Source organism: Orycteropus afer, unplaced genomic scaffold (genome assembly GCF_000298275.1).
Source record: "Orycteropus afer afer isolate SDZICR_OR568_19922 unplaced genomic scaffold, OryAfe1.0 scaffold00466, whole genome shotgun sequence".
Taxonomy (NCBI): Eukaryota; Metazoa; Chordata; class Mammalia; order Tubulidentata; family Orycteropodidae; genus Orycteropus; species Orycteropus afer.
Window position 1 is genome coordinate 629,447 of NW_006922053.1, and position 13,192 is coordinate 642,638.

Below are 13,192 nucleotides of genomic sequence, written 5' to 3' on the forward strand. Positions count from 1 at the left end.
CCCGGGCGGGGCCTGCGTCCCCTGGCAACTGGTGGGCAGGGCGGGGCAAGGAGGCCTCCGTGGGCACCAGGGGAGCCAGAGCCAAGGCTGCGGGGCTGTTGGGGCCGGAGCTGCAGGGTAAGGCTGGAGGCCTGGGGGACTGGGGCAGGGGGAGCACGTAGCTGAGGCTGGGGTCCTCTGAGGAGTCCTGTGTGGGTTCCGAGAGAAGTGGGGGCGCCGTGTGGGTGGGGTGCCAAGAGAAGTGGGGGCGCCGTGTGGGTGGGGTGCCGAGAGAAGTGGGGGCGCCGTGTGGGTGGGGGTGCCGTGTGGGTGGGGTGCTGAGAGAAGTGGGGGCGCCGTGTGGGTGGGGTGCCGAGAGAAGTGGGGGCGCCGTGTGGGTGGGGGTGCCGAGAGAAGTGGGGGTGCCGTGTGGGTGGAACATGTTTTGCCATGTCAGTTGGCATCATCTGCTCCCCGTGGGGATATTCAGGGTGCAAGAGGTGCTGTGGGAGAGGCACCCCCTCCCCTTCCAGCCCAGCTGGGGTCTGAGCTAGTGGAAGCCTCCTCTCTCTGCGTCCTGGGGCTTTGAGGCCTGGGGTCCTTGTCATCTGTGCCCTGCGCCCACTGTGGGAGTAGAGGTGTCTGTCCTTGGACCTGCTGGGAACTTGGTTTCGACCCCAGTCCTGAATGAACCCCGAACTCTAAATCTGCAGCCGGCAGGTCTGAGGTCTCCCATTTGTCCTGAATTCAAGAGACTTTCAGGGGGATCTGTACCAACACCAGTTGTACCCTGGGCAGTAAACAGCCCCCAACCGGGTCTTGGGGTCTAGTCCAGGGACAGAGGAGGGGTGGGCTGAGATCAGCTATGTGTGGCCTCTGCCTGAGTCCTAGGGGTGGGACTAGGGGTGCAGCCTGGGATATGAGTGGGAAGAGTACTCTGGGACCAGGATGGGGGAGGGCGGTGAGGTGGGTGGGGCTGGAGTCTCAGGCTGGAATTCCTGGGGAGGGGGCAGGGGGTGCGGGCAGGGCTGAAGGCATTGGGGGCTCTGCCCAGCCAGTGGCAGGGGCTGGGAGGACTATGTCCTTGAGTGATAGACAGATGAGGCCCAGGAGCCCCCTGCTATGTGCCCCATCTGAGCGCAGGCCCCTCCAGGAGGCCTTTTCCCCAGGAATGGGAAGCCAGTGGGGTGATGAGGTAGCAGAACTGGGAGGAGCAAGGGGGGCTTCTTGGAGGAGGAGGCAGTTGAAAATGAGCACTGCTGTTGTTACTCGATGTGTGACCTTGGGCGAGGTCTCTCTGGGCCTTGGTTGCATTGGATGTCAGCTGTGGACAGGAGTGACCCCTTCTTGCAAGCGTCAAAAAGATGCGGGGCTGAGGCGCGTGGCACAGGGCCTGCGGGAAGGCAGGCCGTGCGGTTGCCGCCGCTCATGTGCTCCAGGGCCTCAGGGCTGCCTCTCCCTGGGGGAGTCGCTCCTAGCTGGAGCCCCGTGAGCTGTCACATCCCATTTTACAGACAGGGAGACTGACGCTCTGCCTGCCCCAGGGTCATGCCGAGATGAGCGGTGGACTCAAAGCTAGAACAATAACATCCACAACTGCACATCCACCACAGAAGCACTTATTAAGTGCCTACGGTGTACCGGGCCTGGGGTGTTGAATCTGCACAGCCGCCCTTTGGGGTGTGTGCTGCCTCAGGCTGCTGTGGACATAGGCTAGCATAGGTGGTGACGCTCAAGGCCACAGGTGAGCAGGGACAGAGCCTTGAACCCAGTGCCCTGGGGCAGAGCCTCACCCTTGGGGGCCTCTGTGAGTCACCCAGGAGAAGGGTCTGAGGAGGAAGTGGTGACCCCCACCCTCCCCCTCCCCCCACGCCACCAGGAGACCTGATACCTCCGAGGGCGGGGTGGGTGGAGCCCTTTTTCCCAGAATTAATGTCCAGTGTGGGTTACACACTCTGCTGGGTACACCTGGTCCACTCACTCCGCAAACACCGCTGTCAACTCCACCCGCCTGCCCTTCCCGGGGAGACCGGGCTGGGGGTGGGGAGCAGGACCCGCTCACCCTTTGGGGTCAGTCCGGAGCAGACAGCAGGGTTGGGGCCTGCAGGAGGCCTGAGGGGCAGCCAGACACTCCCCAGGGTCTAAAATGAGCACTGGGGAGTGATGCATTTGCCCGACGCCCAGCCCGAGCACCCGGGACGGCTGGGGTGGCAGTCATCAGGGCTCTCTGGGCCGTCTTCACTAAGCAGCTGGAACACACCAGGCTTTGGGGCTGGGACTGCGGGGGAGAGGCCTGGGCCCATGGTTTCAGGTGGCAGGGACACTTACACAAAAACATTCCCCTTTCTAAGCTCAGCGCCCTTCCAGGTCTTAGAGGGTACGCTCCGAGGGAAGTCTACCACAATGCTCCGGAAGCTGCGCTCCCACCGCCCGGGAGCAAGGGCTCCGCCCACAGGCCCCGCTGCCTGGGAGGCTCCGCCCACAGGCCCCGCGGCCTAGAACTACAGCGAGCCCACTTCAGTTGGAATATTGTTTTCCTTCCTGTCCTTTAGTAATGAACACACACAAAAGGTTTTTTTTTTTAATTTTTTATTGTGATTTGCGTGAAAGTTTACGGAGCAAATTCACTTTCCATACAGCAGCTCGCCTACACTTTGTCTCATGACATTGACTACAATTTACCCCAGTGCAACAGCTCCCCTCCCACTTCCTCCCCATAGTCACCTCTTCCCTGTGTCCATCCCTCCATGCACTCCTGCCCCACCCCCAGCCTTCTCCCTGTGCATACACGGCCCTTCTTTCTCCCATGGTTGATCTCTCCCAGGACTGTATCTGCCTAATGTAAATGTTCAGCTCAGATGCCTGTCTTTTGTTTGGCCGGAAGCCACAGCAGCTAGGGGCCACAGTCTCAGGGGTTGCACCAGGCTCTACCGGACCGGACCGGCAAACCTAGTCCTTTTTATTTTTATTTTGAGTTTTGTTCCACATTGTTCTCCCACTGTCTGCAGGATGGGGACACACAGAAGGTTTTGTCACACATAGTATGTTGTTTGCCACTTTGTCCCCACGATCCAGCACAGCCCATTTTCTACTACTGGTTGCAACCATCCCCGGCTCTGCAGTGCCCCCTCTTTTTTAATGTACTTTAGTTTTTAGAACAATTTTTGGTTTACAAAAAAATTCCACAGAAAATACAGAGTGCTCATATAGACACATCTCCCCTCTCTGTGGTCTTCGAGGTGTTGCATTTGTGTACCAAGGGTGAACCAACATTACCAAGACCAAACCACATCCACTGCCGCTGAGTCCATCCCGACCCACAGCGCCCCTAGAGGACGGAGTGGAACTGCACCACAGGGTTTCCAAGGCTGTCAATCTTTACAGAAGCAAAGCCCAAACCACACCCACTGCCCTAGAGTCGATTCCGACCCACAGCGCCCCTAGAGGACAGAGCGGAACTGCCCCATGGGGTTTCCAAGGCTGTCAGTCTTCACAGAAGCAGATTACCTCATCTTTCTCCTGTGGAGTGGCTGATGCGTTCAAACCACCGACCTCTCGGTTAGCAGCCGAATGCTTTAACCACTGCAGCACCAGAGCTTCCTGACCTGCCACTAGTAAATTATTGTTAGTTCAAGTCCATGGTGCATGTGAGGGCTCACTCTCCGTGAGGTCCCCAGGTGACACAAACCATTTGCACTCAATTGACTGGACGGTTGGCGATGGGAGCACACCCGGTGGTGCTGCAGAAGGGCCTGACGATTGCTTCCACAAAGATGATGGCCAAGGAATCTCCCGAGGCAGTTCCCCTCACCCAGGGGTCGCCACGAGTCAGAATCGACTCAGTGACCACGGGTTTGGTTTTAGCTTTCGCTGTGTGCATGCAGTCCTGTGAGTTTTGACAAATGCTTAACGTCGTGTGTTCACCACGGCAGTGTCACGCAGAACAGGCTCTCTGCTCTAAAAACGCCCTCTGCTACCCTGTTGGTCCTCCTCCTGCCCTGAGCCCCTGGCGACCGCCGACCTCCTTGTCTCTGTATCTTGCCTTCCCAGGATATCGTATCGCTGGGCACACTTTCCTCTGCAGGACAAGTCCATTTAGCTTCTAAAAGTGAGCTGCTGGAAAGGCAGCAGGCACACACGTGAGTTCTGGGGTGGAGCCAGGGGCGGGGCTAAGGACAGAGCTGTTTGTGGGGTGAGTCACAGCCCAGGCTTCCAAGCCCGTGGGCCCCTGGGGAGCTGCTTTCCGCAGCTGTAAAATGGTTAGGCCTCAACCCTGGAACATTCCGCTCAGGGCTGGGGACACACCCACGAGAAGCTGCTTCTCGGGTGATGGCTCCGAGGGAGGGGACAATCTGGGGGGCTTCCTGGGGGAGGTGTCCTGTGGGCCGCAGGGAAGGAGGCTGTGGAGGAGCCGCAATGGGGTCCTCGAGGTACAGGCAGCTGCAGAGGAGAGTCAGGATTGGGATGGGCACCTGCAGAATTTGGGGTTTGTGCCGAGGCCAGATGACAACCTTGAGTAACCAGGTGGTGTGTGAGACTTTACCCTGGAGACGCCGGGAGCCATGGAGGGGTGAGAGCAGGTTCATGATCTTCCAGAAGGTTCCTGGACTGTTTGGGAGGAACCTGGACACCTGGGGGGAGGGCTGGCTCCCCAGGGGCACTGGGTCAAGGTAAGGCCTAATGGCCCCGCCTGAACCCAGCTGCACAAGGTCCAAGGTGTTTCCCAGCCCTTCCTGCTTTATGGCACCGAGGTGGCGGGCTGTTGGGTGGGGCAGGTGCTGAGGAACCAGGAGGAGGCCTTAGTTTTCCCATTTGACGTTCCTGAGCCAGGCAGCCAGCCAGGGCCTCCGTCAACGGTCAGTGTTGGTGAACACTAGGGAGGGGTCACTGCATGAATGCAGTGTGCCCTGGGAGAGGGGGCAGGGGCAGCGGGGAGGTTTTTTTTTGGGGGGGGCATTTGACCTGGACCTTGAAAACTAAGGCAGACTTGGACACCAGGGAGGGGAGGGTGCAGAAAGCGCGGGAGTGCGTTGGCCGGCTCACCGTGTGTCTTGATTCTCTAGTCCTGCTGTAACAGACAAATATCACAGGCAGTGGCTTTAACAAGCAGGACTTTATTCTCTTACAGTTTTGGAGGCTAGAAGTCCCAGTTCAAAGTGCCAGGCTCTAGGGGCTGAGTGGAAGCCCCTTGACCTTGGGCTTCAGCTCTGCTCGTTGCTGGAGGTTTCTCTTAACTCAGGCAGCCGGTGGCTGCTGAGGCTGACAAACCCAAGGTCAACAAATAAAATGGCACAGTCCCAAGATTACCAAACCACATGGAAGGCCATTAGTTCAAGTCCAGAGACAGTCCTAAGACCAGCAGGAGACATGGCAGGCTGCCGAATGAAGACTCGGCTGCAGGCAGAGTTCCAGAATACCAGGAAGCTGCAGAGGCCATTCCCAAGGCTTCTCCTTGTGCACGGGAAGCAGACCACATCCCCAAGGCAGCTCCTCAGCTGCTCCCATAGATCCCACCATGGAGCTGAGCACCAGTCTCACCGTGGGGAATCACTACGCCCAGCCGCCCAGTCCCTCAATCAGGCCCAGCCAAGTTGACATGTAACCTCAACACCCACACCATGGCAAGGTGTGGAGCATTTGAGAGATGAAGGGGCAGTCAGCCTGCAAATCGCTGGGTTGTAAGGTTGGGCAATCTACTTCCATAATGATTTTGCCTCGAAAACCCAAGGAGGGGTCGCTATGAGTCAGGGCCGACTCGACGGCACATAACAACAACAGCAAATGTCAGCTGTGCGTGAGGGTGAGTTGTTAGGTCAGTAACCCAGAGTCTAGGGATTCAGGTATGGCTGGATCCAGGAGCTCAATCTTCATAGTATTCTGTGTCAGTGTTAAGGAACCCTGGTGGTGCAGTGCTCAAGTGCTCAGTTGCTAACCGAAAGGTCAGCAGTTTGAACCCACCAGCTGCTCTGTGGGAGAAAGGTGTGACAGTCTGCTTCCATAAAGATTCCCAAATCTATAGCCTTGAAAGCCCCATGAGGCAGTCCTATTCTGGCCTATGGGTCACTATGAGCAGGGGTTGATTGGAAGGCGCAGGGTTTTGGGTTTAGGGCTGTCAGTGTTGGGTTTACTCTTGAGTAAGCTGGGTCTACAAGGGGGAGATGTGTTCCCAGCATTTCTGCACCTCAACCCTAGTGGGAAAACCGACTGCCATGGATTTGATTCTGACTCTCAGCCTCTTGGACAGAGGAGAGCCGCACCCCAGGTCTCCAAGTCAGTAAACAGACTGCCTCATCTTTCTCCCACGGAGCAACTGGTGGGGTCAAACCGCAGACCTCTTGGTTAGCAGCTGAGTGCTTTAAACACTTTGCCCCCGGAGCTCCTTCCCAGTGGGAAGTGGGTCTCGATTTTCTGCACTAATGGTAATCAGTCTCAGGGTTTTATGTCATTGGCCAGATTGGGTCATATGTTCAATCATGAACCGATCACGGAAGCTAGGGCATAGAATACTTAGATTGGCTGGGTTGGGACAATCACCCATCCCTGAAACAACCATGGGGGGGGGGCGGTCAGAAGATGCAATGATCTGATGGGCTTGGCTGGGTCATTTGCCCACCCCTGAGACAATCAAAGGGGCCACTTGGATGGCACTGTGCCTTTTGAAAGACTGGAAATTGTTCCTGTCTTGACATGGTCTGACCTGGTGGCTTTTGGGGCCTGACACATGCCTTAGTGTCCTGGGGGTGCTGCAACGCAACACCACCATCAGAGACCCTCAAGGACAGTTCTTACTCAGGCAGGGCCTCGGCTGTGTGGGCCCTCCCTCCCGCGGCTCTGAGACAGGAGGTGCCCCAGGCCTCGCCCCAGGAGCTCCTGCTGTGGGCTCTGACAGATGCATCTGCCCTGTTGCCACATGGCGTCTGCCTTCCCCGTGTGTGGCTGTTCCCCTGTGTCCTTCTCTCAGATTAGAAGACACTCAGAAGGGCTGGGAGCCACCCTAGTCCTGTATGAACTCAATGTCATTGACAGTGTCTGCAAGGCAAAGCCCGGACCTTGTCCGTTCACAGGATGGGTCATCCGCAGGAAGGTGACGGCTTTGGCGTGTCCCTGGAGAACAAAGCCCATTATGACGATCACTTCCCTCCCACTTCCCTAGTGAGTCTACAGCATCTCCAACCCGGAGCCCGTCGGCAGGGACATGGACCGAGTGACCAGATACCCCATCTTCAGCATCCCCGACTCGCCCCGTGCCAACAGCCTCGCGCCCGATGGTGACATCAGCTACACGTTCCAGCTGGTGGGCGTGGGGCCCGAGGTGACCAGCTGGGGCCAGCACGAGCCGCCTGCCTGGCCTGCTGACCATGAGGTCCGGCTGGACACGGGGAGGAGCACAGCACCCCACAGCCTGCGTGTGTCCCCCAGGAAGCTGATCCCACGGCCACTCTACATAGAGGACGAAGATGTGGAGATGGAGGCTCACCACGTGGATGATGCCAGGGATGTGCCCAGGCGGCCGCGGGACCTGGAGCAGGAGCGCCGGGCGGTCATCCGGGGCCAGGCGGTCAGGAAGAGCAGCACGGTGGCCACGCTCCGAGATGCCCCTCGCCAGGTGGACTGGGCCCCCAGCCGTGCTCTGACGGAGAGCCTGGAGGACCACGCGGTCGACACGGAGCAGACCCACTTCCTGAGCGCTCGGCAGCAGTTCCTGAGCCTGGAGCGGGCAAACGCGGGGGCCCCTCGGAAGCCCCCGGCCAGGGTGGCTTCCCCACCGGAGGTCGGCCAGGTCCCCGAGGCCTTTAATGGGCCCCAGCTGGCCAACGGGCATGGTGTCCCCGCCAGGCCCCAGGTGAAGGATGTGCTTATAAAAGAGAAGAAGGCCCGCCATCCTCCCGCTGGGTTTGGTGTCCACACGGGGGATGAGCCTGCTCTCCGGCCCCACGCAGGGTCTCCGGAGCCCACCAAGGAGACCCCCATCGAACGGGAGATCCGGCTCGCCCAGGAGCGTGAGGCCGACCTGCGTGAACAGAGGGGCCTGCAGCGAGTGGCTGGCCACCAGGAGCTGGTGGAGATTCCGGCCAGGCCCCTGCTGACCAAGGTCAGTGTGACTGCGGCTCCGCGGCGGGAGAGAGGCCGCCCGTCGCTGTATGTGCAGCGGGACCTTGAGCAGGACACGCAGCGCGAGCAGGACCACCGGCGGCAGGGGGGCCGGGCGAGTACCCCCAGCTGGGTCTGCGAGGTCCCCCAGCCTGCACTCAGAAGAGCCCTCAGCTCAGACTCCATCCTCAACCTGGCCCCAGACGCCCAAGTGGCTGGCAGCACTCCTGAGATGAGAAGGGTGAACTGCACCCCACCCAGTACCTACCAGCCACACGTGAACCCCAGGACCCCCTGGCCAGACTCCAGCCTCACTCTGGCCCTGGACACCAGGGTGGTCACCCCAACCTCAGAGACAAGGAGGGTGAACCGCATCCCACCCGATGCCTACCAGCCGTTCCTGAAGCCCGGGACCCCCCTGCCAGGTTACTCAACCTTTAAAATGCCCACCAAGCCCCGTGGTCTGTCTGCAGAGGAAGTCAAGTCTGTGGCTCCTCCACAGCTCATAGGGCCTCAGAGGCCTGTCTCAGACTCTTCTGGAAAACACTTGGGCGCAAAGCAACAGCCCTTGAAGCTGCCCCAGGGACCCCCACGAGCCGACGGAGGTATTGTGCGACGAGAGTACTTCCTCCTGCGTCCCCTGCAGTTCAGAGTACCGGATGTGCCCCGGCAGGCTGAGGCTCCTCAAGTCTGGGGCTGGGAGGTGGCTGGGGGCCCGGCGTTGAGGCTGCAGAAGTCCCAGTCGTCTGAGCTCCTAGAGCAGGAGGTGGAGAGCGTGCTGAGGCGCGAGCGGGAGGTGGCAGAGGAGCGGAGGAATGCCCTCTTCCCCGAGGTCTTCTCCCCGCCACCATGTGACAGCTGCAGCCCGGACTCCAGGAGCTCCTCCAGGGCATCCGGTGAGGAGAGGCCCTGAAACGGCAGCTGTGCTCTAAGTTCCCAAGATGGGAGCAGGGGAGGCTGAGGACGTGGGGTTTGGGGATGTTGGAGGGGTTTTGGGTAGGGGGACATCACCTGACTCACTCTGCTACCCCAGCCAACTGGTCTGTCTGCCTGTCTTTCTGCATAAGCTGTAGATTGTGGAGAGAGATGTCAACTTTGCCTCGCTGAGTTTGCTTTATGGATTGAGATGGCTTGTTATTAGGCTCCTACATGTTTATAGATGGCATGTCCTCTTGCTCCTTTTTATCAGTGTGACATAGCCCCCCAGTGCCAGTTTGTATCTTTGTCACCTAGAAAGGCTGTCCGTCTGTCCATCTACGGTTTCTCTGGACTGGCTATTTTGGCCTATTTGTCCATCTGTTTTCTCAACTAGCTGCCTGGTCTGTCTGTTCACTTGTCTCCTGTTAGGTCCAGCCTCTTAACCAGAGCCTCTGCGTCTGGACTCAGGTCTGATGGGGTAGATGCCCACTAGGAGCCCTTGGGTCCTTGTTGATGCCCCTGCTTTCCCCCCCCCCGACCACCCACAGGCATCTCAGGCAGCTACTGTGTGTCTGAATCACCCTTCTTCACCCCCATCCACCTGCACTCGGGCCTGGTGTGGACGGTGGAGGCTGAGCCCGGGCCCCTGGAAACCCCACCAGAGGATGCTCCGTGGCAGAGGAAGAAGAGGGATCTCTGGGTAAGTCCCAAAGCGGACACTGCCTGCCTCCTGGAGGCCTGGCTGCGGCCTGACAGCCCCGCACTGCACCACAGACAGGCAGCTCGCAGGGTTATGACGGAGACTCCGTCAGACCTGGAATTGAGTCCTGTCTTCCTCATTGCCCGCTGCTAACTGTGCCTCAGTTTACCCCACGTGGGAGGTGCAGGTCAGAGCAAGTGGGCATCTCACCCATCCCCGGGGGGTCTCGTATGCACCAAAGATGGGCATCTTTGTCACTGTGAGTTGGAGGCGGACGGACGAGTCCTCTTGGACCTGTCATTCTCTAAGTGTCTGGCACTGTGATAAAATACACGATTCACCACGGTAACCACCCCCAAGGGACATTCATAAGCATTTAGTACACAGGCTGGGTAAACCTCACACTGTCTGTTTCCAGACCTTGGTCCCAAATCGAGACTTCCCGTCCTGAGCCTTTCAGTGTATTTGTTGTTGTCCGACTGTTTTTACTGTTACACCAGGTTCCAGCACTGTGCTCAACGTTCAACACACATTAAGCCTTGATGCCTCGAAGGGAAGCCCATCACACCCATTTTATAGGAAAGAAAACCCAGGCACCAAAAGCTGAACTGACACACGCCCAAGGTCATGACACTCATGAATGACTGGGCTGGGACTTGAACCCAGGCCTGGCTCCAAACCCCACACTGCTAACCACTAGGTCACCCTCCCCCTGCATGGGGCACTGGGGAGGCCACAGAGAAAGGCAGGCCTGCGTTCCCCTGCCTGGTGCTCACAGACTGGCATCAGATGGGTCCAGTGTGGCCTGGCAGTTCAGGGCACAGACTGGAGCCCGACGACCCAGGCTCACGTCTCAGCTCAGCCACTTGCCAGCTGTGTCCTCTCCGACCTGCGTCTCCTCCTCTGTAAATGAGACAACCAAGGCCACCCTGCAGCCCCCGTGAGGAAGCGAGAAATTCATGGGGGTCCAGCACTTAGACCCCATGGGAGTCAGCACCTCTTCATGATGGGGACAAACTGGACAGTGGCCTCCCTGAGGGACAGCATGGTGGCCGGCTCTGCGATTGGGCTGACCGAGGGGCACAGAGGAGACTGTGGGCCGGGTTGCCTTCCCTTCTGCCCAAGTGGCAACAGTGCAGCCTGGGGGGGGGGGCGGAGCAGGGGCTCCCGGACGCTGACCCGTGTCTCTTTCCTGCAGTATGCCGGCATCAACCCCGCAGACCACGTCAACTCGGAGGTGAGGCTGGCTTCCCGACTCCATCTGTGCCCCCCTCAGCCCACTGCAATGAGGCAACTGCAGGCCTGCCCTCCAGGCGGGACCCCACTGGGTGTCTTCTTTTCAATGTAGTACTATCTTATTCCGTCTTTGGTGACAGGTTCCACGTTAGGTTAGGTTTCCGTGTGACGGTTTCCACACTAATTGTTGGGTGACATTACTTTTGGCACGGTGGGCCAGCGTGGTCTTTCTCTGTGTTCCCTGCTCCCTCTCAGGACTCTAGTCTCCCTGCCCCTATCTTCTCTTCTTAGGGGCTGAGTAACACGGTTGACCCTTTGGTCTCAGGCTGATGGCGTTTAAATGGCGCCTTTATATCGTGTGCTACCTGCTGTTTTGCTAAGAGGTGACCTCAGGGGGGTTCCTGTCTCTACTGTTCCAGTTTGTCTGGCTTTTCACTGGTGTTTTCTTGATTAGTAGTGTCTATCTGAGGTGGACTGTGCTGTGATCTGCTCATGATGTCTGCCTTAGGCACAGATTATGGAAATGTGGGCTGTGTGCTGCCTCTTTACCAGATAGCACTGTTTTTTGAGCAGCTTAGATCCAAGACAAGGACATTTACTTTACTTGAGTAAAGGATTCATCTGAGCGCATGCAGAAGCCCAGTGACCTCAGTCGATACATGGAAAAGATCTGTGACCTTCCCTCAACTGGAGTCCGTTCACAGAGGCATTTTCCCTGTCTGTGCACTCAACATGTGTTAACACTTGGAGTTAATGCCCTGGCCATATTACTAGAGATAGAAGGTTTGAAACAAAGGAGGAGATCACCCTGCTTTCATCCTATGACTTGGAGGTGAGGGAAGGCAGATGGGAAGTTAGGATCCTGATGAGGACTCCATACCCCTCTTGCAGGTTCTGGAAGCCACACGGGTGACACGCCACAAGAACGCCATGGCAGAACGCTGGGAGGCCCGCATCTATGCAAGCGAGGATGAGGACTAAGCCGGTGCTGGGGCAGGGGCACCCACCCCTCCTGCCCTGCCTGGGAACTACCAAGACCGTTGGCAAGCCTCCCCCCCTCCATAGGAAACAGGTCCTGCTTAAATCCATGGTCTGAGTCCCCCAACTACGTGCCAATCAGCACAAGGGTGAGCTCACTTCTGGACTCGCCAGCTTTCTTTCCATTTTTATTTTCCTGGAGCATTTTTTTCGGCTTTTGGGGGATGAAGCAGGACCCCTGTAGATGCTTTCCGGTTCTAAGACTTTGCCAAACACTCCGTGATCCAGGAAGGAGGGAGACCTGCCCCCCACCTGGAGATGGAAGTGGCTTCCACTAGTCAGAGGGTGGGGAGTCCGGCCGAGGAGGGAGACGGGGATCCCAGTGCATGGAGGAGTTGCTGGTCTGAGGAACAGAGGCTGCGGCTCAGCCTTCGGAGATCTCCCAGTCTGACGGGGAGACCTGCCCTCCCAAGCTTGGGAGAGCTTCCCGTCTGGAGGGGGCACAGACCTCCACTTCTGAGGGCCAGCCTGGGGTCCAGCAACCTCATGGGCTTGACGCTCTGACACCAGTGGGGTCCCCTGGGGACACCCCCAACCTGGCAGAGAAAAGGGCTCAGTGTCAGGGCTGAATGGGGTCCTTCTCCTGCTGCCCCAACTTCCTGTGTCCACTGGAAAGTACACCCAGATGAGCTGCGCCCCGTCTCCCGCCAGCTGAGACCTGTGTGGGAGCTGTGTGCCCTGCCCCGCTTCTCCGCTCCTCACACCTATTGCTGCCATGTGTCCCGTCTGCTCCTCTGGCCCCATGTCGGCCGCATCCCACCAGGCTGGAGCCCGCAGGTTCTGACAGGCGTTGGCGGTACCCTCCGCCTGTCTCGTCATTTCTCCTTCTCTCTGTCTCTCTCTCTCTCTCCCAGCCCTTGTTTCTGTCTCTCCACCCTCCCCTTACTTCTCTCCTCCGAGTCCACGGTGACTCTTTGTTCTGGCCACAAAGAACCCTCAGACCCAGGAAACCAGTTTCCCAGCTCCAAGATGAAACATGACCCGCGCGGCCCTGTGGCCCAGAGCCACGTCTTTCTGGGGGAAGCCGGAGGCCATGCCGCGGGGCCATGCCGGGCGCGGTGCCACTGTGTCCCGGGAGGTCCCTGCTCCAGGCCTCCCACCCTCCAGGGCAGCCCCACCTCCACCGCGGTCCAGACAAGGGGACCGATGCTCAGTGTCTGGGGGATGAGAATGTTCCACGAACAGGAACGGCGGTGGGTGCGCAGCCTGGTGGACGCGTCAACGCCCTTC

General features: G+C 58.6%; 1 protein-coding gene across 1 annotated transcript; it reads left to right on the forward strand.

Moving 5' to 3' along the window:
* Positions 1-7,174: 7,174 nt before the first annotated feature.
* Positions 7,175-11,905, forward strand: LOC103208806 (mitotic spindle positioning). The gene is made up of 5 exons (XM_007954541.1): positions 7,175-8,311; positions 8,426-8,966; positions 9,537-9,688; positions 10,887-10,925; positions 11,816-11,905. Exons 1-5 carry the CDS (start codon positions 7,175-7,177, stop codon positions 11,903-11,905), a joined length of 1,959 nt encoding a protein of 652 aa, XP_007952732.1.
* The last annotated feature ends 1,287 nt before the right edge of the window (positions 11,906-13,192 follow it).

What these genes read in the sequence shown, in the direction of transcription:
- LOC103208806 (XM_007954541.1), top strand. Translation starts at nt 7,175, where the DNA reads ATGGACCGAGTGACCAGATACCCCATCTTCAGCATCCCCGACTCGCCC. An exon ending in GCACTCCTGAGATGAGAAGG is followed by an intron (nt 8,312 to 8,425) that starts GTGAACTGCACC and finishes CCAACCTCAGAG; the next exon opens with ACAAGGAGGGTGAACCGCAT. An exon ending in GGAAGAAGAGGGATCTCTGG is followed by an intron (nt 9,689 to 10,886) that starts GTAAGTCCCAAA and finishes TCTTTCCTGCAG; the next exon opens with TATGCCGGCATCAACCCCGC.